The 27,224-nt window shown below is 37.4% G+C and overlaps 2 protein-coding genes across 3 annotated transcripts in view; one reads left to right on the top strand and one right to left on the bottom strand.

The window, feature by feature from the left end:
* itga7 (integrin, alpha 7) overlaps positions 1-10,479 on the top strand; it is a 44,808-nt gene extending 34,329 nt beyond the window's left edge. Inside the window, exons 20-26 of one of the 2 annotated variants that reach the window (XM_016253743.1) lie at positions 4,725-4,931; positions 5,012-5,128; positions 5,232-5,345; positions 6,766-6,864; positions 6,951-7,076; positions 7,986-8,146; positions 10,130-10,207. In XM_016253743.1, the coding sequence (XP_016109229.1) occupies positions 4,725-4,931; positions 5,012-5,128; positions 5,232-5,345; positions 6,766-6,864; positions 6,951-7,076; positions 7,986-8,102 (780 nt within the window). In that variant the 3' untranslated portion in view covers positions 8,103-8,146; positions 10,130-10,207. Of the gene's footprint in view, positions 1-4,724; positions 4,932-5,011; positions 5,129-5,231; positions 5,346-6,765; positions 6,865-6,950; positions 7,077-7,985; positions 8,147-10,129 lie in introns of both variants that reach the window. The other variant, XM_016253742.1, reaches the window with a different exon arrangement.
* Positions 10,480-15,176: 4,697 nt separating this feature from the next.
* On the bottom strand, positions 15,177-23,686 carry LOC107567938 (probable Bax inhibitor 1). The gene is made up of 9 exons (XM_016253744.1): positions 23,573-23,686; positions 22,147-22,255; positions 19,703-19,820; positions 19,562-19,610; positions 18,410-18,507; positions 18,232-18,311; positions 18,050-18,150; positions 15,936-16,011; positions 15,177-15,833 (listed from the first exon to the last, which is right to left on the bottom strand). The coding sequence occupies exons 1-9, from the start codon at positions 23,626-23,628 to the stop codon at positions 15,810-15,812; spliced, it is 711 nt and encodes a 236-aa protein (XP_016109230.1). The 5' UTR covers positions 23,629-23,686; the 3' UTR covers positions 15,177-15,809.
* Positions 23,687-27,224: the final 3,538 nt, after the last annotated feature.

Genomic DNA, 27,224 nt, shown 5'->3' with positions numbered 1-27,224 from the left:
ACAAAATCATCTTAAATCATGTTCAGTCCATCATTGTAATATGAAACCAGTTCATCAAAAGTAGAGAAATCAGATTTACTAGAAGAGCTGGCAAGTTCAACAGCAAGGGTTGGCACATCAATGTTCTTAATATTCCGAAATGTGATTAGATGACATGGATTTACCTTAAAAACTGCCAGTTGGGCACAAAAAGACACCAACAGGTGATCTGATATGGACAGATCAGAAACAGTACAATTATAAGGTGTTATACCAGAACAGCAAACAAGATCAAGAGTATGCCCCTTAGAATGAGTGGGCAGTGTGTTAAATTGCTGCACACCAAAGCAATCCAAGCATGATACAAATTCACTTGTAAATGCATTACTGACATTATCTATATGAATGTTAAAATCACCCAGCATAATAACATTTGGAGACATGGAACATAGATAAGTCAAGAGTTCAGAAAGTTCAGTTAAAAAGGCATTATTGCTCTTGGGAGGGCGGTAAATAGTTGTGAGGATGGTAGGAATCGCCCCATTCATTTTTAAGGCAATTGATTCAAATGAAGTATATGCAGGCAAAGTTAACTCAGATACTTTCAATTTCTCTTTATAAAGTATCGCTAGCCCCCCTCCCCGTCCCGTAACACGGGATTTACAAACATAACCATATCCTGGGGGAACAGACTGGTTTAGATGAAAAAAGTCAGCTGGTTTCTGCCACGTCTCAGTTAAACAGAGAAAGTCAAACTTACGGTCAGACAATAGATCATACACTTTTTAGCAGTACTCCAGTTACTCCAGCAGCCTACATGCTGTGAACTGTCTGCCGAGTTTCATAAAGAAGGTGAAATGAAAAAAGGAAAGGTTCTAATGTGTCTTGCTGAACAGTGCAAAGTGTAACAAGTAACATTTCACGAGTTCGCCTGCCCATCCAGTCCTGATGGTTAATGGTAAACGAACTTGGCTTGCTGTCCTTAATGGAGGCTCGAACCTGAGGCTCAGCTTGAGCACCGAGTTCAACTCCCCATTGCCGTACTACCTAGAGGAAGAAAAACAGAAATAGAGGAGGAGATGGGGAGGTGTAGGGATGCCAGAAGAATTTCCGCTTGGGATAGTGCAATGAGAGCTGCTTATATAGGCTCGTAATGATGATTGACAGGACTGAATGATTAGGCTCCTCCCGAACCTACGTTTGGAACTTAATTTAGTGCAAATACAACTGATCTGATCAGAGGTGGACAAAATACACAACTCTATTACTTGAAAGTACAGATACTGCTGTTCAAATATTGCTCCATTACACGTGAAAGTTGTAAAGACAGATTTTTACTTAAGTAAAAGTACAGAAGTACTTGCTTTTCAAAGTACTTAATTACCAAAAAGTACCAAAAGTAAATTTCATTTCTTATGTCAACACACTGTTTTATTATTGTTGTATGTAATACTTGCAATGCCTTATGCCTCTGAAGCAACTTACAATACATTATATACCTACTGAATACACTGACTATATCTTTGTAATGAAGAGCTTTTCACATCTATGTATAGACATTCATCCACATTTGAACTGAATGGACAGTGAAATTGCTGTAAATACAGACTGATAAGAAAAAAAAAACCTGCTTTAAAACCCAGCAACACAACTGTAACTGTATAACTGTACAACAGCAACACACAAAAAAAGCTAGATTTATTTGACATTATCATTCTCAGTGTTCTGACGTCATACACAGAACGGTCTGTGCAGTGGTGCTTCAAGTCAAAGTTCAAGTCATTGTGTTTTGTTAGGAAATGCAAAACATTTCTTCTGTGGCTTTATAGGTAATATTTTCATTTACACAATTTTGCAAAATCAGACAAAATTGTGTCTTAATATATTCCACAATATTAACTTATTATTGAATTGTTGTAAACAAATATCACATTTGCAAGTGGTCAGAGTTCAAAAAATGCTGGGAAATCACTTCATGCTGTTACGGGGCAAGCAAGATGTGCAGATCCTGCAAAGCTTTTATTTAAAAGGGGTGGTCATAAAACAGGCAAGGTTCTGACAATGGCAAACAGGTATATTGAGGGCAAGACAAAAGAGTAATCCAAAACGGGCGTGAGTCAGTCGACAGTGAACGTTATCCAGAGGGCTTGACAAGAGGGGAAATCCAATAACACAAGCAAAAGCCAAGGCGAGGTGCAAACACAGTCCGAAACAGAAAGGCAAAGGGTTGATCCAAGATAAACAGGCAAGAATCAGGTAACACGGGAAAGCAGACAAGACAAGACTATGACTAGGAACTAAGGACTAGAGACTAGTGATGTTACATATGACACTGAAGCTTCAACGCGCGTATCAAGTACGCAGCGCAATTTCTCACGAAGCTCTGTGCCGGAGCGCGTATTGTTTTCAGAGAATCACGTGATCAACGAAAAACGAAGCCTCACTTTCTGTCCAATCACGTGCGCGTGTCAAGTGTTCGAACCCACAGATCTTACTTTACGTACATTTTCATTCAGACTTATTCAAATAAATACCCAGTCATACAAGTAATATGAAGAATAAAAAAAAAATTTGCCATAAGCAATTCATATAGGCCCCTATGTGTGCATTATTCTTCAATCATATTGATTTTCATACTGGCATTTAGCCACAGCTTAATGGGTAAATTATTTTATCAGAGAGAGAAATTCAACAAACAAACAAACACACACTGTTAGGCTTTTATTTGTGCACGTAACATGAGTTGATGGAATTTGTGGTCGCTGCTTCGTCCGACGGAGCGTCTTTCACAGGTTTTTGGCTGCCAAATTTCTTATTAACCACCAGATGGCACTGTTTTTGACACTCTCGAAGCTTTTCCCGAAACAGTCAGAGGAAAGCCTCAATGCTTCATGAGGCTTCATTTGCCCCTCACTACTAGAAACTAGGACAGAAAACTGGCTCCGTAATGTGCTACCACTAGGAGAGCGATATACGCAAACAATACTCAGTGATTAGAGAAGGATTTGAGTGGTTGTTATATAGTGTGTGTGTGATTGGCTGCAGGTGAGTCCAATCAGTGCAATGGAGCATGGGAAATGAAGTCCAGGGTGATGTGCAACAGTTTGTGTGGCGTGAGAGTCAATGTAATCAGAAGGCGGCCTCTGGTGGCGAGCAGATGAAAGATCACGGACAGGATTCATGACACACCTTTGCGCTACAACAGCGATTGCTGAAAAGAGAAGTCTAAAAAAAACTCTTAGAGAAGAAAAACGTTTTAGAGAAGAAAAAGAATCTCCCACTGACTTTCAAAGCTGCTACGTAGTAACGACTTTCTACTTTGAGGACCTTGATATAAATGTGGATTGAAAAGTACAATATTTATCATTCAAATGTAGTGGTTAAAGTCATAAGTTTCCAGAAAAATAATACTCAAGTGAAGTGCAGATACTCAAAAAGTGTATTTCCACAGATTTAAAGAATTGATTCAGAGTCATTGACAAAAGGAGAGTCAGATAATTATTTTTCCCCCTCCCACTTTAAAAAAAAAATTTGCCATAAGCAATTCATATAGGCCCCTATGTGTGCATTATTCTTCAATCATATTGATTTTCATACTGGCATTTAGCCACAGCTTAATGGGTAAATTATTTTATCAGAGAGAGAAATTCAACAAACAAACAAACACACACTGTTAGGCTTTTATTTGTGCACGTAACATGAGTTGATGGAATTTGTGGTCGCTGCTTCGTCCGACGGAGCGTCTTTCACAGGTTTTTGGCTGCCAAATTTCTTATTAACCACCAGATGGCACTGTTTTTGACACTCTCGAAGCTTTTCCCGAAACAGTCAGAGGAAAGCCTCAATGCTTCATGAGGCTTCATTTGCCCCTCACTACTAGAAACTAGGACAGAAAACTGGCTCCGTAATGTGCTACCACTAGGAGAGCGATATACGCAAACAATACTCAGTGATTAGAGAAGGATTTGAGTGGTTGTTATATAGTGTGTGTGTGATTGGCTGCAGGTGAGTCCAATCAGTGCAATGGAGCATGGGAAATGAAGTCCAGGGTGATGTGCAACAGTTTGTGTGGCGTGAGAGTCAATGTAATCAGAAGGCGGCCTCTGGTGGCGAGCAGATGAAAGATCACGGACAGGATTCATGACACACCTTTGCGCTACAACAGCGATTGCTGAAAAGAGAAGTCTAAAAAAAACTCTTAGAGAAGAAAAACGTTTTAGAGAAGAAAAAGAATCTCCCACTGACTTTCAAAGCTGCTACGTAGTAACGACTTTCTACTTTGAGGACCTTGATATAAATGTGGATTGAAAAGTACAATATTTATCATTCAAATGTAGTGGTTAAAGTCATAAGTTTCCAGAAAAATAATACTCAAGTGAAGTGCAGATACTCAAAAAGTGTATTTCCACAGATTTAAAGAATTGATTCAGAGTCATTGACAAAAGGAGAGTCAGATAATTATTTTTCCCCCTCCCACTTTGCTGTCCCCATAACTGTCCAGTCCAGATCCATTTACATGCTTAAATTATTCAACTCTGGCAAGTGGGGGTTTAAACTCAGCACACTTTGAGACAATGTTGAAATCTCTTCTGAAACGGGAGATAAGTGTGAGATTGCTGGATGTTGTCTTATTTTAGCAGAAGTCTCCTTTTGGTCTCCTGTTCATTTACCGTTTGTCTAGTAGAAATGGAAGGAACCGGATAGAAATAAGAATTTGCAATGATTATTGTCTTGTGTGATAACAGGTGTCTAATACTGGGCAGTCTCTCCAAACTTTTGGCTCGGCCTCTCTGAACATCCTGTGGCCGTACGAGCTGATCAATAGGAAGTGGCTGTTGTATCCGAGTGCTCTGCAGGTGGACGGCCAGCCTCACACTCACTGTGAACCCCAGTCAGCGCTCAACCCTCTGCGCCTGGACCTCGACCAGCCGCCGCAGACCGAAAACCTTAAGGTACACACAAGCACCCATCAAATGAAGCCGCTGGTCACTGATCAATGCAAGTACTGAGTGAGACGTTTATCTGTGAACAGGGCAGCAGAAAGGTGCGCTCGCATCTGGACACCAAAGAAGACCTTATTCCCAAAAGCCCAGTAGGAAAAATCACTCCAGCTGTTTCTGCATCTGAGAGAAGGAAGTCTCTCACACTGGTGAGTGCGAACCAGGACAGTAGACAAAGTTAGAAATTCTTTTCTGCCATATATTATTTTATAGTCTGGGGTTGTGGGTGATGTATCTGTTGGTGTGTTTCAGGATTGTTTACTAGGCTCTGCACGCTGTCTGCTCTTCCAGTGTCCTCTACTCTCATTCTCCAGCTCGATCCATTTCAGGATCCGAGCGCACATGTGGAACAGCACTTTCATTGAGGTGAATGATTGTTTTTAATATTAACACAGTGGGGCTAATACAGAAAGGAGTTCATATTTACTGTACATTATAAAAATGATTTCAAAAGATGGAAACTCATTTACGCTTAACTTCAGACAAGAAAACAGTGCCAAAGCAATCACCATAAACACATATAGCACAAGCCCACAGCCAGTGAAATATTATCCATATATGTGCACAGTGTTTATCCGGTTCATATATACGTATGTCATGCACAACGGATTGCAGTGCTTCAGTGTGAAGCGAGGTGAGTTTTAAAACGCAAGTAACATCACAACTCTTAGAGAGAGTAGCAGCAGTCCTGCATTTTCTCCGTTTGCAGACAATATATTGTACCATGGAATGATGAGCACCCAGATTTTTAACTGTGCGTTACAGAGACGGTTGTGATGGTGTAGGTGTTGGTAAACCCCTGGTCTCAGCCTCAGAGCAGCCACAGTCCGTTTACTGATCATCCAGCGCATAATGTGCACAAAACTGGAGAACTCCGATCAGATTACCTGACTGATGTACATAATAAAATAATTCCTGGATTTGCATGTTTGAAAGATACTCAGACTTTTTGATCAAGACACTTAGTAACAAGTAAACAAAATGTCCTTGTGCAGAAATGAGTATTCTAGTAATATTCTAATTAGCGTTTCTTAGTTTTAAATGGACAGAAATTCCAATTACAAAATTTGCACTAAAATGTTCTCCTGGTCTGCTGTGCCCTTGTTTGCACATTTTCTTCCATGCTGGTCTGTTACTGTAATATGATTGCATTCAGATACAGTCACCTCAAGCAGTTTATTAATCAAATTTATATAATAAAAGATGACGATTTTCAATATTAATTGCACTACCATTCAAAAGTTCGGGGTCAATACAGTATTTCTTAAGAAATAATACTTTTATTAATTAAGGATGCATTAAATGATCAAGTAAAGACATTTATAATGTTACAAAAGATTCTATTTAAGATAAATGCTGTTCTTTTGAACTTTCTATTCATCAAAGAATACTGAAAAATAAACTTTGAAAAAAATGATTTGCAGAAAGATATGAAGCAGCGCAACTGCTTGCTTGATAATAATAATCAGAAATGCAAATCAGCCTGGAGTAATGATGCTGAAAATTCAGCTTTCATGGGAATAAATAACATTTGAACATATATTCACGTAGATATCGGTTATTTTAAACTGTAATAATATTTCACAATATTACTGCCTTCATTGTATTTCTGAACAAATAATATGTTATAAAATTGCTGCAATGCTGATGAAGCTTTAATACAAAGTTTTTCTAATCGAATCTAATATTCCGGCGTATTTGTAGGTTGTTTTATCGGCTCATCCAATTCGACTGCAGAAGCAGAACTCTCAGTACAGTGTTCACTTTTTCACTTTCTGTCCATTAGGAGTTTCCATCTGTCAGTGCTGTGGAGCTGCTGGTCAGAGCCAATATCACCATAAAATCCAACATTAGACACCTGGTGCTGAAGGACGCTGCTACACAGGTCAGATAACACACACTCACTGGTGATCACACATTCTCACATCTGAGCATGTTCATGGTAACGTATTAATTTCTGTGTGTGTGCAGGTGTCAGTGATGATTTACCCAGAGCACGGGCTCTCAGACCAGCACAGCATCCCATGGTGGATCATTCTCATTGCTGTCCTGGCTGGAATTATTGTTCTCGCGCTGCTCGTGTGTTTACTGTGGAAGGTAAGTGTGCACCTGCACCCTCTCAACAAGCATCTTTATTGCAGACGAAGTGAATCCATGATATTACCACACAACCTGCACCCATGACTTTGGTGATTTCTCACTTGTTTGACTACTGTCCTGGTGAATGTCCAAAAGAATTTGGCTTGATGACATGGTTGCTGTCTGATTAATCAGTGGAGTGGCGGTTTAGTAATTACTGGTTGCCAGTCATGTGCTTTTATGGACACAGTCTAGCAATTTACTTTTGGATTCTCCTCCTAAAAAAAAAAAACCGCTCCATGTTTTATGACCTTTTTTCCAATGTATCTGTATATAGCAAAGCAGCTTTGCAGCAAACAGAGCTGCTATGGCTCACTCTTTAAGATGTTTAAGAAAGAAGGAACTGAGACAACTGCAGTGGTCAGATGAAACATCTTTCACTTTATGAAACATTGGACTCAAAAGTCAGTCTGCTGTCATTTAAAGGCATGAAAACGAACCCTAAAAATGAACATAATAAAAATCTACTCGCCCTCATGTTGTTCCCAAACTCTTTTCCATCCAAAGGAAATGATTGGGGGAAGTGCTGTAAATGACTGAAAACAGCACGAATGTTTCATAAAAGCAGCCCATACAACTAGCTATACGATAGGAGGCAAGCACAGTTGTCATTCGCTCATAAAAGATGACGGAATTCTTATTCGTGGATGTACTTAATGAAGTGCACCTATGTAAAAGTGCTCATTGTGCATATGTGACGAAATTGATTCCCTCTTCCTACTATGCATTCTATTGTCTTATAACGTTTATCATAATATTTCCTCAGTTCTAATTATTTAACCACCCATTGCTAGTTCCTCCTGTTTTCTTCTCTGTACCTACATTTGTTTGCATATTTCTGCTATATATTCCCGTCTGGTGGAGCAGTGTGGTTTTTTCAAGCGCACGGAGAGGCAGCCTCAGTATGAAACCGAGTATTACCGCGCTCAACTGCAGCTGCAGCCATCTGATGTGGAGAGGAAGCAGGCCACTGAACTTCACTAAGAGCCTCATCCAGCCTGATCTTCCTCCAGCACATCCGTCATGTGGTACAGCTCCGTTCTGCAGTGGAGTGTGCTGCTGTGCTGTGGCTTTCCAAACTATAAGTGTCATGGCATGTTAACCAGTATTTGAATAATAATAGGCATGACGAACAACTTAACATCCATGATCTAATACAGGGCTGCCCAACCCTGTTCCTGGAGCGCTACCTTCCTGCAGAGTCCAGCTCAAACCTTGATCAAACACAACTGAACCAACTAATTAGGATCTGAAGGAGTACTTGATAATTACAGACAGGTGTGTTTGATCAGGGCTGGAACTGAACTCTGCAGGAAGGTAGATCTCCAGGAACAGGGTTGGGCAGCCCTGATCTAATACGAGTCACTGTCATTGAAGCGCCATTGAGACAAGGCACCAGGGCCATGCCTTCTTAATTTGCTAAACCGCTAGGGAATCTCTCCCTAGGAAATTCCCCCAGAATTACAAGCCACTTGATTTGAGATTTATATTTGTAAATAACGTTTGATGGCAGTGGTATCAGTGACGCAAGGCAGAACAAGCAATGAATTTCCTGTAACAATAGATAATAATTGAGCAAATTAAAGAACACAGATCATTTCCATAATTAGCGTAGAGTCACAAACAAGTAGAGCCTGTGATAATCAAGTGCAGTTGGCATTAAATAATGATGCGAATACCAATAAATTGACAAGCACATACCTTAATAAATCGCCTTGCATGATTTATTCTAAATGAATACATCTGAAAGTGAAGCAATAAGGTCAGCCACAAAAATAACTCTCTCCACTCCACTAATTGTTCACTGTAAGGGTGTTACATACTCTTACTCAACATATAAACATCATTAAAAGGATAGTTCACCCAAAAATTCTGTCATTAATTACTCGCCCTCATGTCGTTCTAAACCCGTAAGACCTTCGTTCATCTTCGGAACTCAAATTAAGATATTTTTGATGCAATCTGAGAGCTCTCTGACCCTCCCATAGACAGCAAGGATCCTAACACGATCAAGGCTCAGAAACGGAGCAAGGACATCGTTAAAATAATCCATGTGGCATTAGTGGTTCAACCGCAATTTTATGAAGCTACGAGAATACTTTTTGTGCACAAAGAAAACAAAAATAACAACTTTAATCAACAATTCGTCTCCCCCGCATCACCCTGTAGCGCCATTTTGGAGAGTATCACATACGTAAACAAAGTATGCTGTTCGGTGTCAGCTGCACTGTACTTGGATACGTTGTTTACGCTTTGATCTGAACGTAAACAACGTATCTGTGTACGTTGTCAGAGAAATCTCTGAATTCATCAAAAATATTTTTATTTGTGTTCCGAAGATGAACAAAGGTCTTACAGGCTTGGAACGACATGAAGGCGAGTAATTAACGACAGAATTTTCATTTCTGGGTGAACTATCCCTTTAAGAAACATTATAGCCTTCTTAAAAAAAATTAAAGCCTGCAGATCATTGAAGATCAAGGATGATGGAAATCTGCTTTGTATTCAGTGCAATACTACACCCTGACTGACTAAAAGTTTGATAAAAGTACGGGCAAAATATTAGATGCGAGTAAGAGTTGTTAGACTCTTAGCTTACACCCAACTTTGGGTCAAATATGGACTAACCCAACTGTTGGGTTACATTTTTACATTAAGTGTTTAACCCAAAAGTTGGGTTAGTCCATATTTGACCCAAAGTTGGGTTGAAACAACCCAGCATTTTTTAGAGTGTAGCTTGTGTGTGAAGGGCATCAAAATATCTAATAAGCAGTTGCAGAGCACTTTATCACTCTAAAAAAAATAAGTTAAAAAAAGAGTTTGAAGCTGAAATAGACCAAGCATGGTTTAAATTAATGTCTTGCCACACCTGCCAATGGAGTACATTGTTATTATGACAATGGAATGGAAGTTTAAACCTTAGAATAACAGGTAAAATCTCTCCCATGATTTTAACCTGGTTATTAAACAAACAAAATTTTTTTTATCTCATTGTGCTTTCTCTTTTACAGTGTGGTTTCTTCCAAAGGGTTCGGTATAAAGATAAAGTGCCCCAGTATAAGGCTGTGAAGATCCTGCGGCAAGAGAAACAGTTTCAGGACAAGACTTTTATTTTGCACAAAAAACAATGGGCTACCCACTGGAGTGATGGGACAATCTAATCTAATATGCATCCTTTTGTCCTCAGCAACATGTACGCTAACCAGAGAATGCAGTGGACTCGCACTGACCTTAAACATACACAGCAACAGATTTTTATTCAGCATTTTATAAGTTGCATTTTTCATTGCTCTGCAGATTGAAAGAAACTTTCAGAAGGACAGCTGGATCTAGCTGGAGATAGACCGTATATAAATGGAAATATATGTACCTAGTATTAAAACCACTGTTTAATGTATTAATGTTGAATTCAGTGTAATAATGGTGTTTGTGAACTCATAAAACAGCTGTGGTTCGGTGTCATCTACAATGCAGTGCCTTTAGAACTTTGAAACATTTGAATACTGAAACATATTTTAAGGGTCTTTATATCATACGAGGAACATGATCAAGTTTTCAATTCGCAATAAACTTAGCATGCATCATCCAAAGACCCTCGTGATAAAAAGCTATTACGTTAAGTCAATTTTATTTGTTTAGCATTTTTCATCATTCCAAAGCAGATTTACAGAAAGTCATACTGTTTTATCTATAATGCCTTAAGCCCAATCCTTCAGCTGTCATGCTGGTGTCATGCAGCAGCTGACGGTATGCTGGCGAGGTTTGCCAATTGCTATTAAAAGAAAAAGACGCTCAAATAAACCCCAAAAAAGAAGAAATGTGCATGTGTGATGCACGAGAACCTGCAAGGTCTGTTCTAGCACGTCACACATGTGTGAGCTTCTGTGTTCAGGGTATTTGATGCACACTTTTCTAACGATCTCTTACTTTTATCTGCCGTCAAACCGTCTGAGACGTCGTTATAACATGCTGCTATGGGTTGCATCTTCGGATTTGACTGACAGACTGATGTTCTGACACTGCAAGCTTCCATGTTGAAATTATTCTACTTACTGTACATATAAAATACAAGATGTTTACTGTATATCAGCAGTGCCATATTCACAATTGGGACCACACACAGTCTGTTTACAATGTCTACCATTGTGACATGTTTCCATCTATGAAAGTCTTTATATAGTGTGTGGATAGAAAGAGAGTGTATCTTATAATTATATATTACTTTTACTCTGTGCACAACTCTGTATAAATTGGATTGATTTTAATAACTTTAATGTACTTTAATTGTGCACCAGACACTAGGAATATATAAGTATCAGCTCGTGACTCGGTACTGGCAGATACCCAATATTCAATGACTAGGATCAGATCGGGGCACAGAAAAACCTGATCGGGATATCCCTAAATAAGAGAATAGCAGGCGATATCTACAGTACGGTTCAATGCTGCAAACTTCATATTCTATTTACCCAAGTTAAAGCCGGAGGCGCTCTGGCGCAGAAACTCGTACAAGGAAATCCCTAATATGGACAAAAGCATCCAGCTATCGCTATATAAAAACTGTTGTTTTCACAGAAACGTTTGGAAACATGAAGACATTAAACATACGATTGTGACAATATATGGTTTATTTGTGTTTGTCAAGTCATCTCAAGGTAATGAATAAAGTATATGAACAATGCAGTGCTAACTGACATAGCATTTATTACAGGATAGAAAGTATTCTGCCTTATGTGATAAAAAAAATTGTTTGTAGTATGTAAGCAAATCATTATTATTGGTTATTGTCCAGCAGTTATCTGATTTCTAAGCCAATTAGCTAGAAATTAGAGAAAAATTAAAGTTGACTATCCACCAGTCAAAAGTTTTTGAACAGTAAGATTTTTAATGTTTTATAAAGAAGTCTCTTCTGTTCACCAAGCCTGCATTTATTTGATCCAAAGTACAGCAAAACAGTAACATTTTGAAATATTTTTACTAGGCTATTTAAAATAACTATTTTCTATTTGAATATATTTTAAAATGTAATTTATAGTGATTTCAAAGCTACATTTCTTGCATCATTACTCCAGTCACACGATCCTTCAGAAATCATTCTGATGTTCTGATTTGCTGCTCAAAAAACATTAATAATAATAATAATTTAAAAAGGTTTCTTGAGCAGCAGATCAGCATATTATACTGATTTCTGAAGATCATGTGACACTGAAGACTGGAGGAATGATGCTGAAAATACAGCTGCACATCACAGCAGTCATTATTCAAATAGAAAGCAGTTATTTTAAATAGTAAAAATATTTCAAAATGTTACTGCTTTTGCTGTACTTTGGATCAAATAAATGCAGGCTTGGTGAGCAGAAGAGACTTCTTTATAAAACATAAAAAATCTTACTGATCAAAAACTGGTAGGTTATATAGATTACAGAAATGTTATATTGTAATGTTTTATATATATATATTGTATATACAATACGACAGATATGTTCCCCGAACTAGAAAATACAAAAGAACAATTTTAATACGTCCAAACCAATTTAAGGGTAACAATTTAATTTATGTTTAACAAATAAAAAACAGATGTAATACGGATAAACAAATGATAAAGCTTGGCTTATTGAATATTAGACCCCTTTCTACGAAAGAGCTTTTTGTAAATTAGGCTATATGATCACTTGCAGCACATCTACATTTGAAATAAAGAACTTGAGCGTGCAAAAGACGTGACATGTGAACGGCCCTTAGGTTAGAGGTCTGCACGGGACTGATAGGTTCTATTCCGCACCCACCCGCTCCCAATCACTCTTTGTTCACCCGCTGACTGCTTAGAATAATTTTCACCCCGACCCCACCGGGATCTATTTTAGATCTCATTTCCAGAATCTCACATTTAAATTTCCACCACTGAAAGAGAGAGAACAAATAAATGACGTAAATAATGTAGTCTGCAAAAAATTGCTCTTTTGTAGAAACTTAAGAATCTTATTTTGTAGAAACTTAAGTTGCTTTGCAACGATTTGTATCATGATAAGCGCTATACCAATAAATTTTAATTATTTTATTCGTCTTGTCAAGATGCAATTCGTTTTACATTTTGCTGTCAACACAATAGGAAAAAGTGTCGCAGAGAAAAAAAATGTAGGTTGTACAAAAATTTTAGCCTATTTCTTATTTTTATTGGTCTTGTTAAAATACATTTTTTTTTTACATTTTGCTGTCAACACAGTAGGAAAATTGTCGCAGAGAAAAAACAAACAAAAAACAAATTTGACATCTGTCATTTAAAATTATAAGCAAAATATGAACAAAACAGTTGGCTTGTAGCCATTGCGAAATGAAATCACTTTTTAACAGAACAATTTAACATCCCTGAGAAGAATGTCCCGAGTCAGACTTGCCTGATGTGGGTTTCTTACCAGTAAACTGACCATTTTCCAGTCAAGTTGAACGTCCTTCAAGGACAGTGCATCCACACTTTGCCATCCTTATTCTGCGCTGTCACTCATCGACAACCTGCCTGTCCTGTCTGAGGGCTGTATATTTGCCACCGGTTTAGCCTGCTCTGAGGACCGTTATACACATGCTGCACGCAGACCCCGCATTAAATGCGTGACGCAGAAAGTGCTGGTCCATGTGTGCAACGTGTGCATATCAGTCCTGAGTGCAGGCTGTACCAGTGGTTAATAAGTGTATGCTGTTCTGAAAGGATGTCGGGAACGGGATACACAAATTACACTAGAGTTACTGACCACTACCGCATTTTATTCGGGAATTTAATCCCGCGTCGGGACAAGATTGTCCCGCTCTCACAAGATTGAATGCACAGATCCAATACTGATACACATGCGTTTTCTTTCTCAACTGTTTGTGAGGATACTCGCCAGGACGGCCATTTCGACATCACATTTTACAAGCCACACCCATGATTGTTGACGGACACTTCCGTATTAGCAGAGACCCCGCCCTGAGTGAGCAGCACACATTCCTCCATGTTTATCTTCACGCTAGTCTTATTAAAGCTATAGACGTTGTTCAGTCCAGAGCAGTGAGTGATTTTCTGCTTTTATTTTATTGTTTGGGTCATATAGACCAATTTGGGGTAGACGTCACAGTTACGTCACTTGCAGCTGCGTGCGCATCGTGGTGGCAGAAAAACACTGGTAACAAGTGGAGGGCAACGGGTAAGATCCATGGAATAAGAGAAAAATATATTTTGTGCCTTTGGATGTCAGAATCAGAATGCAAATCATTTTCATAGAATACTGTTGTCAAAGACGCCATTTGAAGATAATTGCAGACGTTTAAACGGACGAAATGGATGAAAAGTGCTGATTACTTTTAAAGCATAAATTTGATTCAAACAATAGGTCTACATAATATTTAACCATAATATTACATAATCAGCTACTACGCGGCATCTCTTACCGTCAGCAAGAGCTATGCCCAGTGATCTTGGTGAGAAACCATTAGGCCCAAAGCAGCCTGTTTTACCAGAATTTCCAACAAAATTCACTACGGGTGGGGGGTCCTGTAGTGAAAGGCCTCCTGTAGCGAATCGATGCGTTTTTGTAAGAAAAATATCCTTATTTAAAATGTTATAAATACTTTTCTCTCACTCCCGCTGACTTTCATACGTGCAAGCTGTAAAAGGCACAGCACTATTCTGGAAAAGGGATGGGGGAGCAGCAGCTCATTTGCATTTAAAGAGACATGCACGAAAACAGCCCGTTTCTGCCTCCATTCTAAATAGGTATTTTCAAAATGATATAATAAATGATATGTGGGGTATTTTGAGCTGAAACGCCACAGACACATTTCTCTCCCCATTATTAGAACGCATATAAACTATCGGATGATTCGTTTTTCTTTTGTCTGACAAAAGTTATATCTTGTTCATTTCATCTGTGGCAAAAATGGTGTATTTGCAACAACAGGAAGCAGTTTATTTCTAGGGCTGCCTTTTCAACTGGTCCTCTGACTACAAGCATCAGAAGAATTGAGCATGTTCAATGTCAATTTATCAACAGAAGGTATAATATAGTAGTCACAGGAGCACAAATGCAATCTATGGCACCATTTATTGACATAAGATGCACAATATTCATGAATAAGATAAAAATCTCATCTGTGATCTCACTGATAAATGCATTAATGTTATACTTGACTAAATTAACAAAATTGGCATTAGCAGCTTCAAAAGCAATTTAATGTGACATTGGCAACAAAGAAAAAATGTAAATGAATTAACGCAATAAACACAAAAAAGCAATTTAGTGAAGCACAACTATGTTATGATTAGAAGGTATTTATGATACACAATTTGATATAGTTGAGAGTATAGGTAAGAAAGTCTTCTATCACCTAGCAATAACAACTCCATTACACTCAAAAGTTTCTATTGTATGTACAATATTAAATCAGTTTGTTTTTTAAGAGACTCCATGAGATTCGCTTTCTACAGATCTCTAATTTCTGCCTCTGAGAGTTGCAGTAAGTCAAAGAAATTAAAGTCCAACCTAAGCTTTTAAATAAGATTTCAGCTTGACAACATATCCAAAGCCCAGTAGCAATTTTCAAAAATAAAATTAAGACACTATATCAAATCACATAAAATATAATCAAACTATGTAATCAGATTCATACTGAAGCTGCTGACATGTATTCAGCTCACAGATGATTTCACTTTTATGAAAATTACTTCTTCTCCTTCTTCTTTTCCTAAAAAAAAATTTAAAAAGTTACACATGGAACAAAACCGATATAAATAATGATTCTGTTATTGACAGCACAGAGCTGATGCAGTTATGATGTTTCACATACCTTCTCATTCATAGAGAGGATGATAACAAGCTTTCTGAAGATGGTCACAAAGTCCAGGAAGAGGTCAACACAATGCCTTCATTTAAAAACAAAGAACAAACAAAAGCCTTGAAGCGTACACACAAAAAAAAGTGCCATTTATTCCTCTTTGCATTCCTTTTTCATTATGCACCACCTGTGGATGGTTAATTTAAAATAATAACTATATATATATATATATATATATATATATATATTTAGATACAATTAAATGGGACAGAATAAAGCAAACAAGTATTCTAAGTATATACTGGACTTGTGTAAAAGAAAGATCAGTGTCAGGTCTGATTTAGATAATATTTTACTCCGTAAAATACTAATACAAACTAGGAATGCACAATATTTGATTTCTTTGCTTCAGTTTATCAGTATAGGCTGATATTGGGTATTTATTGGCAAGTGTTGGACACTTACCTGTGGACCGTTATTTAGGACTATTCAAAACGAGTTTAAACCCAATTTATAAAAACCCAAAACAATATTAACCCAATTTACATTCACACAATACATGGTCCTCATGTCAAGCAGCTTAAAACACCTGGGCTTCTGCTGGACAGCACTGCTTATGTGGTCATGGAAATGCATAAGCTGTTCTTACATGCACACGTTTACAGACGCAGTACATAAACCTGAATGCTGTTTTCTTGTATTAAGAAATGCTGCTGTGTGAATTAAAGAAACAGTTCACCCAAAAATGAAACAAAAAATACTTTCATGTGTGAAGGCCTGATATACTTTCATTCTTCGCTTATGGGTAAAAAGGTCAATATAAGCAAGCAGCGGTTAACTTTTAGCAAACATCCTGACACTGCCGAGAGCAAAGTTTAGATGCATGTGTAAATATATGCTGCATGCTTTCCTCTCAGTAACAAAACAAACAACAAAAATGGCAGCATGGGAAAACAGCAGTTAAGAAAGCATCTGATCATAGCAATGTGGATGTTTGCATGAGCTCTGCAATCGGTGCTACAGTAAAATCACTTCACATCATATTTTTATAACGCTTTATGCAGAAGACTGCTTTAAAGCAAGCAGCTTTACAGTATTAAACATGGAAGAAAAAGTGTCAGTGTTGCATTTGGTTAGAATTACAACTTGATTCTCTGCTATAAAGCAGCTCTATATGTAAATCAATAATGTATAGAAAACTCAATATTTTAAAGGGGTCCTATTATGCTCTTTTACAAAGCTCTTTGTTTTGGGGGTGTAATAGAACAGGCTCTCATACTAGGATGTTCGAAAAACACATTATTTTTCACATATTTCACATTACAACATCTCTCTCCCCAGTCTGGCATGAACGGCTCCAATAGTTCCTGTATCAAATGAAGGCCCGCCTTCTGAAATATGAAATGTGTTGTGATTGGTTAGCTGGGCCAGTGTGTGTTGTGATTGGCTAGCTGGGCCAGTGTGTGCTGTGATTGGTTAGCTGGGCCAGTGTGTGTTGTGATTGGCTAGCTGGGCCAGTGTGTGCTGTGATTGGTTAGCTGGGCCAGTGTGTGTTGTGATTGGCTAGCTGGGCCAGTGTGTGCTGTGATTGGTTAGCTGGGCCAGTGTGTGCTCTGATTGGTTAGCTGGGCCAGTGTGTGTTGTAATCGGGATATGTCATGCCCCTTACCATACCCGCCTGCAAGCTTCAGTGTAAATATTGCGTCAAAATCAAATAAATTTGAGCGCGATTTAATCCCGGATGATTGTAACCACTCTAAGTTCGTCTGCCTTGGGAAAGCTAGCGTGTCTCCGATATAGTGATAACACTCGTTGCCTTCTCTAGTGCAGCTCAACCAGGTCTCGTCCCATTCGTCGATATTTGTGATATCACAAATCCCGGAAAATGCAATAAAATCATCTCAGTCCGGACTCAAGCACAATCATTAAGTTAGTATCTATGGGGTTAGCCAAAGCATTACTTCTCATATCTTGTCCTTTCACATAATGCCTTTCAGCTAGTGCATATTAGAATGGTTAATTAGCAAGTATTAAATTAATTTTTAGCAATAACTTCATTTTTTACAACTTCCATTTTATGATAATTATTGGTATATTGGTAAACACAGTAAACCTCTATGCCTTACCAGATGTAATCTTTGTCTCCCATTTCTGCCTTCTCAATAATTAGCTGTGTGTCAAACAGCACAAAGCCACACATGATGGCCAGACCCAGATACACATGAGCCTGAAACAACAAAAAAAAACAACTGTTACACAAACTATCACACAACTTCATCCCCTGCTTTCATACAGTCACATCATATACCTTAAAGAGTATTGCTGAGGCGAAGAACATATTGAAGACAGAGACGAGCAGAAGAACAGTCAGCCCTGACATCAGAGTGCCTTGAAGAAAAATAAATCAAACCAAAGTTACAGGTCAAAAAACAAACAACTGTACATGATCAATGACCAGCGTAACTAGCAGATTTTTTAATGTTTACCTCCCAAGAAGAGATAACTTCTGCGCTGTGCATAGAGGGCGCTCAATGTGAAGCAGGCAAAGATGACAGAGGTGCCCAGGAAAGCAGTCAGGATGATGCTGCAAAAAATGAATACAATCATTTGTCATGTGTTGAAAAATATCATTATGTGCAGTTCCACGGAGCCACTGAGTACAGTCAAAGCTTCATGGCAATAAGTACATGACACACAATGAAATCTACAATCCCAGTTATTGTTATTCTTCTGAGTTTTATTCTGTTTTACATTCCATCACTTACTCACCAATGCTGCCCTACAAAGGCAAAATACATCTTAACTCGCTAGTGTGAAACTGAGAAAAAAGACTTTAAAGTTTTTTATTTGTCCAGCCAAATTTAATTACAGGTAGGACACTGGAAATTTGGCAATTAGAGGTTTTAGTAATGAAAATGATCTACATTTTAAAAATAAAAGTGAGCTCGAACTTGATTTCTACCCCTAGTTTAAAGTTACTGTACTCTGCCTTTGCATTGTCTGCAAAAAGTGAGAAGTCACACCAAGGCAAAAAGCAGTAACTTCCACATTATCAATATGTGGTCGCTGACCACCATTTACAAAATCATTATAGTAACACCTGAATAAAATCTAGTGATCATGGGCTCTCTCATATTCACTGCAGAGGATCCATTGCTGAGCAAGTGATGCAATGACACATTTCTCCAAATCTGTTTACATGAAGAAACAAAAGGATGTAATGGTGAAGGTTTATACATTTTCCCAAAATGGTCATTTTTGGGTCAACTATTGCTTTGACAACCAGCTCAAAGATTCAGCTCATCAGAGTAAAGCCACGGTCACACTAGACTTTGAGCATGCGAAATTGTCACGTCACGCTTTTTAAAAACTTAAATTCAACACGTAACAAATTATAATACATCTAAAACGTAAAAACATACAATCTACTCCACTTACCTGCAGCGCTGCGGTTTTAAATTTATGTTCTTTTAATTCAGATAGGAGGTCACGTTTCACCAAGCCTGAACTTTGGAACGCAGCGAAATGCGAAACTTTTCACACAGGCTTGCGTTTCCGGTCTGACGCATTCGCATGCGTATGAATGGAAGTCAATGGAACTAAAAGTGCAGTGTGACCCAGTGCTCTGGGAATATTACCTCGGGTTGACGCTAATGACGTAGTCCATGAGCGGGCCGAGTCCAAGACCTGTTTAAGGCACAGATTGACATGTTGAGTTAAGTGTTTTTAACACACGATCTAGGAAATTAAGCTGTAAAAAAATATTATAAGCATCTCACCTGTGAAGAAAGCAAAAGCAGCGAGGATGGCCAACCTCTTCTTCTCTGTCTGAGGGCTGTGAGGGGTCATGGCAAGCCAACCCATCATAGCCAGTGATCCAAGCATGGTCAGCCCACCCTGAAAGACAGTATCATGATAATGCGTATTAGAGATCCGCTTTACAAGAATCTGTGTACTAGCCGAGGTCCTGTAGTATTATATGCTCTACTTCAGTGCCTTGCGAAAGTATTCGTACCCCTTCTTTTTCCCCCACGTTTTCTTAAGTTGTTGCCTTATGTATATAGATATTACTACACTTCAAGTGAAGTTAACGTGTGGCAAATTCATTTGAATTGGTATGATATGGAAAGGCACACATCTCGCAATAAAAGGTCTAACAATGAATATCAGAGCAAAAATCAAGCCCTGAGGTCAAAAGAACTGCCTGTAGAGCTCAGAAAACAATCTAATGATATCTGGTGTTCTTGATGCTGAGACATTAATATCCTGGTGTTTAGAACGCTAATGTGAAATCTGTGAGTACTGAAATAACTGAGCACTACACTGGAATCTGGCTGACTGATGAATTATTTGTGACCAGAAACACCAGAGACCAGAAATGTAAAGCACCGTTCCAGTCCAAAGGTGGATTCGATTTTGTTTTATTAATGTCTACACCTACCCCAACCAATAATGCAAAAACAGTAATTATTGTTGTACAGTGTGACAAAAATTAAGCTATATTGTTGTGCGCATGCCCCATAACCGCAGCTGTATCCCTTCTTCTAGCCTTAACCACAAATCAGACAGGAGACTAGATTAACTTCGGTGGACTTACACTTGAAAAATGGTGTTCCACGGTTGAAATAAAATATGTATTTGCATACATAAAAAGTACATATGAAAAGATGATCGGTTCAATGTGTGCTGCTTGAACTGAGGTGCTACAGTGATCTGACACAACACATAAATGAGACACAAAATGGTATCTATTGTTTGAATTTCTTTAAAAACTTTAACCTGCTCTGTCTTGTCTGTCTGCACATTGTCAGTTATCTTATGTATTTTTCACCGCGTGAGAACATGATGTTGGCCTACTTCGAATTAAATTAAAAGTAAAATAGCCTACACAAATAACATTTAGACTGTGTTTCTGGTTAAATAAAGCAGTAATTGATGTCATAAAAGAATGAGTATGTTTTGATTTAAAGGTCATAAGCTATAGCTTACATGAAAAAAAAAATCACAAACATGACACTTAATAATTTTATATATACTGATTTATTCATTAATGTGTAATGTTTTATTTTTTAAACAAATCATAAGCTCTAAAAGGTTTTCAGAATTTTTACAACTCTTTTGCTTTAGACCATCTACAAATGTTAAGTCTTAAAATAAAATGTTAGGGTTAACACTGTATCTTTCTTAGGGAAAAAAATGCAGCGATTGATATAGAGTTTATTTATAGTTATTTTCAAAGCTTCAATGTACCATTTAAAAAACCTTCATTATTGTTTATTTAATTCTAACAAATAAGTTATTGTTAAAAACTAACCAAAATTAAAAATATTTTGCTTATAATTTTTGCACAGGAGAGACTTGGTGTTGTTTCCAAACAAAAGGAAATATATCGGTATCAGCCAAAAAGAGTTGAAAAATATCGGCATATCAAATATCGGCAAAAATCCAATATCGTGCATCCCTACTAGCATACATTTAGATCACCTTAATGCCACGGTAAAAATGTAACGATATGTTTTCTGCACAATGACTATAGCGTAATCAAAAAATACTGTAATTATATTCCATTACACTTTAATACATATCTACATTAATAATATAATAAAATTTGATATGAATATCCCATTTTATTAACCAATGTCTCTGCTACTGACCTTCGATGATCCAGTTCAACCATACGAAGCAAAAATGACACATTTGTGTTTCATTTTTGTTATTACTGAATAGTGTTGAACTTTCTTCTCCTGCGTCATATTGTTCAAGCAATTTGTTTGAGCTGCACCCTGTACTTTACAAATGTGAATTTACATTTCCTTCACCCTGAGGCGTATTCATTTCACTTTTGCTGTGAAAAGGGCTTTTATTATTAAAAACAAAGCAGGCCCTGCCCAGATTTAAAAAGTAACTCAAAAGAAACAATGCATTACTTTCCATAAAAAGTAACTAAGTAGCGTAATTAGTTACTTGTTTAGGGAGTAACACAATATTGTAATGCATTACTTGTCAAAGTAACTTTCCCCAACACGGTTTATGACTATAGCAAGTACATGTAACCAATGTTTGTTCAATGTACATGATATGATAACCATCAAATGTAATATGAAATTCCGTGAAACCTAGTTCCAATCAAGAAAATTCGAAAATAAACAAATGGGAGGAGCCTAAGCCCTGCTCGGGTATAAGAAAAACTACGAGTGAGAAATGCAAAGCATAGAGCTGTTACCTGAAAGAGTCTTGTGATGATGTAGATGTAGGAGCCAGTCGCCGCCACCAGCATACACACAGCCAGACTGGCATAGACATTCTTCAGGTGCTGCCGAGTCGAGCGAGAGCTGACCAGAAAAACACAACCGCTTTAACACATCATTCCTTTCTACTAGTACTGTAATTTCCCTATTGTAGTGTAAAGCAAAAATAATATACCTATGAAATATTAATTTTCATTTATTTTACAGTGCAATTGTTTTACAATATATGGCTACTACTGTCTGGCTTCTTAAAACACCAGTGTGAATGTAATTTAGACAGACAGAATATCACAAATATAAAGAGGGCTGAGTCCCCTTTAAAGTTCAGCAACAAGTCAATTCACTGACTTTTTTCTGACTTAAGTTTCCTTAAGAACTTGGGTTGGAGCCAGGGATCTGAACCGGTTCAAGGAACGTTCCGAACAGAATCGAAAATTTAAAATGGCCATTAACCGGTTAATAACGTTATTTTATCGCTCCATTTAATGTTTGAAATTTGCTGTCAATCAATCACGAATTCCAGTAGTACAGCCTGCAAATGTGACGCTGACGTATCCAACGAGTGAAATGCCTGCTCAGCTGTGAACTCATCATTAAGTCGCAATGGCACCGGCGTTAGAGTTTATCCGAGGATAGTGTACGATGGATTCAACAGATCACACGCACCTGCAGCGCTTCTGTGAACGGAGAAAACAGAATAAAACTATAGGCTTACATAAAAAGGAATATATAGGCCTATACACTGTAACGAATCAGCTCATGGGAAATATGAATAATTAATCATAACTAGTTATAATTAATTATGAATATTTTAGATCCGCTGTAGATATTTACTTGACCTCTCAGGGTCAACTGTCTTGTCAATTCTAAGAACGTTAATTTCCTGGTTAAAGGAAATAACTTTCTTACTGTACAATTCTACAAAAGCTTGTAGCATAAATCTGCGTGATTAAGTGACTCCAGTTATGAGCAAACAATGAACCACGTCAAGTGTGATACAAGTAAGGTTTTATTAACTACATAAACACTTAAACTAGTCTAAAAACATTGTTTTTTTCGTTTTCAAGCCCTGGTTGGAGCTCTTAATTTTTGTAGAATATTAAGTGCAATACTAATAAGTGCATTAGATAGAATAATTTAACTTTAAAATGTACAAAAGTTTCAATTCTTCATTTGTCTTTTTAAATATCGCAATAAATATCGTATCGTGGACTTCATATTGCAATAATATCATATTGTGAGATTTTGATATCATTGCATCCCTATTCCTTTCATTACAATCTATTATACAATTCTAGTTATTATAGTGTAGATATAATGAAATCAGAACCATGGGCATCATGAATATCATACAGACCTGTACACGTATAGAAATTACAGAGGTGATCAAAACACACTTACATTTGAGAGAACTTGAAGAGAGCGTCAAAGTTTATGTTGCGATCAAACACGTTCATTTTTCTGCTGCTTTAGTGATCACAGGAAACCACCTACATGAAGACACAGAAAACAGAAGAGATGGCTGTAGGAAAAATATTGATCATCTGTGTGAAGAACATCACTAACCCAAAATCCATCAGAACCAATCAAATAGTCCTGTTCGATAGGGCTGTGCGATATTGAAGAAAAATGCGATATGCGATAACTCATTAAATAATGCGATAGTCGATATGCGATACGATAATGCTTAAAGTGCCACACGCTCAGATGAAACAGTTTTACTCAGCTGTTGCTGAGTCAGTTCTGTGAACTTCTATAACTATCTTGTGTCATATATATATATATATATATATATACACACACATACATACATATATTATTTGTATGTATGTATGTATGTATCAAGAGCTCCTGTAAAACCACAATAAATTCTTTAAAAAAAAAATTGCGCACACTTAAGTGGTGAATAAAACTCATTCTGATTCAAATATAACTAGCATACATGTTTCACTTTTTGTGAGAAGAAAGCACCCCTACAACAACTTCTGAAAGTGAACGGTAGTGTTTTACTCTAGCATTACATAAAAATGTCACTTTAACATTAGTGTACTCATTTTAACAAGTTTAGGAACTGAATAATACAAAGGAAAAATACAGCACTGCTTTGCATTTACTCTATGAATTCAATATGCACCGATTCTTATTTAAGCTATAAAAGTTATTTAGGTAAGAGCAGTGAGTTATTTTCTCTGTCGTTTGTTCATGGCCCCATATATTGCAAGCCGTAGCGATATGCATATTGCGATATTTTGATAATTTCGATACTGCACAGCCCTACTGTTCACTAAGAGCAGTGAGCATCTGCTACACCAAAGGAATATGCATACTACTCTTACAAGCTAGACACCTAAAGGCTGGAATACACTACCTGATTTTTGCCCAGATTTTCCACCGATTGTCGACGCTATTTGCCAAAAGTCAGAACCAGTCTGCAGATTTGAGTTGACAGATTTCATAGAAAATCGCGTCGTATATAACGTTCACAGACTCCATCAAGTCGGAGGGTTAGGCACATGTTTCTGCATGAGTTTGTTGTGATCAAAACAATTTCAAAGTCTGCTAGTGTGTGATCCTCAGTCGTTTAGTGTATGATGGGCAGGTTTCCTCTGTCACTATTACAAAGTCAGTAAGTGTATGATGCCTAGTGTTTTGAAATCTGTTCAGATTTTAAAAGTCGTGTAGTGTATTCCAGCCTTAATGTATTTCTTTAAGACTTGTAATAACTTCTTTAAGTCACTCACATAAAAACACACATTGGTCTAATTTGAACGCAAAAAAGAAAGATGGATTATCTCTTGGCTCACTGCTAGTTGGCCAGACTATTTCTTAAAGTGTCAGTTCACCCAAAAATGAAAACTCGTGTCATCATTTAGCCTACTCATCAAGTGGTTCAAAACCTGTGTGAGTTTCTTTCTTCCGGTGAACACAAAAGAAGATTGTGACGAGTGGGGCGGGGCCGAGAGCCGTGCCCCACTCGTCACAAAGATATTTAGAAAAATGTAGATAGCCAAACAGTTCCTGGTAGCCATTAACTTCCATAGTATGGAAAAAAAACTAAACGAAACAAAACTATGGAAGTCAGTGAAGACCAGTGTTGGGGGTGACATTACAAGTAACGCATAACGAGTTACATAATCAGATTACTTTTTTTCCAAGTAACTAGTAAAGTAACGCATTACTTTTTAATTTAAGAAAATATCTGAGTACTTTTTCAAATAAGTAACACCAGTTACTTTGTTTTCCCATGTATTGACTGACAGCTCTCCTGTCCCCATGTTGAAAGCAATCGTGTGAACATGATGTTACTGTAGTTCTAGACTAAATGTGAACATGCATTTACTAATCTCACTGCACAAAAACACATTCAGTATTCCTCAAAATGAACAAAAACAGTCAAATGCAAACTAGGCACGGGGCGATAACCGGTTTCAAGGTTTGCCACTGTTTGAGTGTTGTACGGAGAGACCGTGTGTGTGTGTGTGTGTGTGTGTGTGTGCGCACACATCCTCGTACCTCACCGCTCCAAACAATAGCTCCAAACTTAATCCGGGAAAGGTGAACATTCCTGCATCATAACTTGGACTGAAAGATGAATGTGTAGAAAGAAAATAATTTATTTATGTTCTGATTATTGTTGAGGTGCAGGTTTAGGCTCACTTAAGTGACTGCACTTAATTAAGAAGAATTTTATTATTTATTTTAATTATTTAGCCTGACATGTTCTATATGTTTCTTAAAAATAAAATATATTGTGTTCAGTGGGGGGAAAAAAAGTTGTCCAGACATTTAAAAATAACTTATTTTAGTTCAGTAATCACAATACCGTGATATTTTTATCTAAGGTTATCATACCGTCAGAATCTCATACCGGCCCATGCCTAATACAAACACAGAATATGACACAAACCTGCAATAATCAAATATGTAAACACAAATATCCTTTATGTATTTAATCTTATTTTCTCAACCAATGTCTTTGCTACTGACCTTTGATGATTCAACCATACGAATAAGAACAAAAATTAACTTTAGATAAACTAACATTTGTGCTTCATTTTTGTATTTCTGAAGAGTGCTGAACTTTCTTCTCCTGTGTTCTACTGTACAGATGTGAATCTACTTTTCCTTCAGCCTGGGGTTTACTCATTTCACTCTTGTTGTAAAAGGGCTTTTATATTTGCCAACAACAGAACTTTTTCTATTAAAAACATACAAGCAAGCCCTTACCAGATTAAAAAAGTAATGCAAAAGTAATGTAGCACATTACATTCCATTAAAAGTAACGTAATTAGGAGTAGGCTAATGCAACATTGTAATGCATTAATTTTAAACGTAACTTTCCCCAACACTGGTGAGGATTAGAAACAGTCTGGATACCAACTTTCTTCAAAATATCTTCTTTTGTGTTCAACAGAAAAAAAGAAACTCACACCCGTTGAATTTTCATTTTTGGGTGAACTATCCCTTTAAGACACAGTCTGAACATGGAGGCTAAGTTTATGGAACTGAACCCAGCAGGACATTTCTTTTTTTATTCATATAACTTCAGAAATACACCAGAATTAGTGAATTTTTATTTTTGGGTAAAACATCCCCTTAACAATCCTAATCAACAAAACTGTTATACTGTTAAAATTAGAGGTCGACCGATGTATCGGTTTTGCCGATTAATCGGCACCGATAGTTGATTGCTGGAACTATCAGTTATCGTCAAAAATCCATGCCGATAGTTTTCCAGGTTGCGTCCATTGCTAGAGCGGCTGAGAAGGGTCTGCTGTCATTACACAGTGCGAGAGCGGCCTCTAGTGGTTGAAATCACTGACAGCACGTGCTATTTGTTTAGACACGTGATACTGCATGCTGAACAGAGCGGGAAACTTCAGACACGAATTTAAACGCAGCCGACAGAAAATCCTGCTGCGCCACAGAGCGCCATTCACATAGTTTTCCTTTAAATTACATTATATTGGTCCCGAATCGTTGTTAATGTACATAATGAATTGTGTATTGTGCATTTTCAGCAAAACGTTTGTCTTTCTGTGGCTCTAATAAA

The sequence above is a fragment of the Sinocyclocheilus grahami genome, unplaced genomic scaffold (assembly GCF_001515645.1).
Source record: "Sinocyclocheilus grahami isolate Dianchi unplaced genomic scaffold, SAMN03320097.WGS_v1.1 scaffold1199.1, whole genome shotgun sequence".
In the NCBI taxonomy this organism is placed as follows: domain Eukaryota; kingdom Metazoa; phylum Chordata; class Actinopteri; order Cypriniformes; family Cyprinidae; genus Sinocyclocheilus; species Sinocyclocheilus grahami.
Note: the sequence above shows the minus strand (reverse complement) of the source record. Positions and strands in the feature narration are given on the sequence as shown.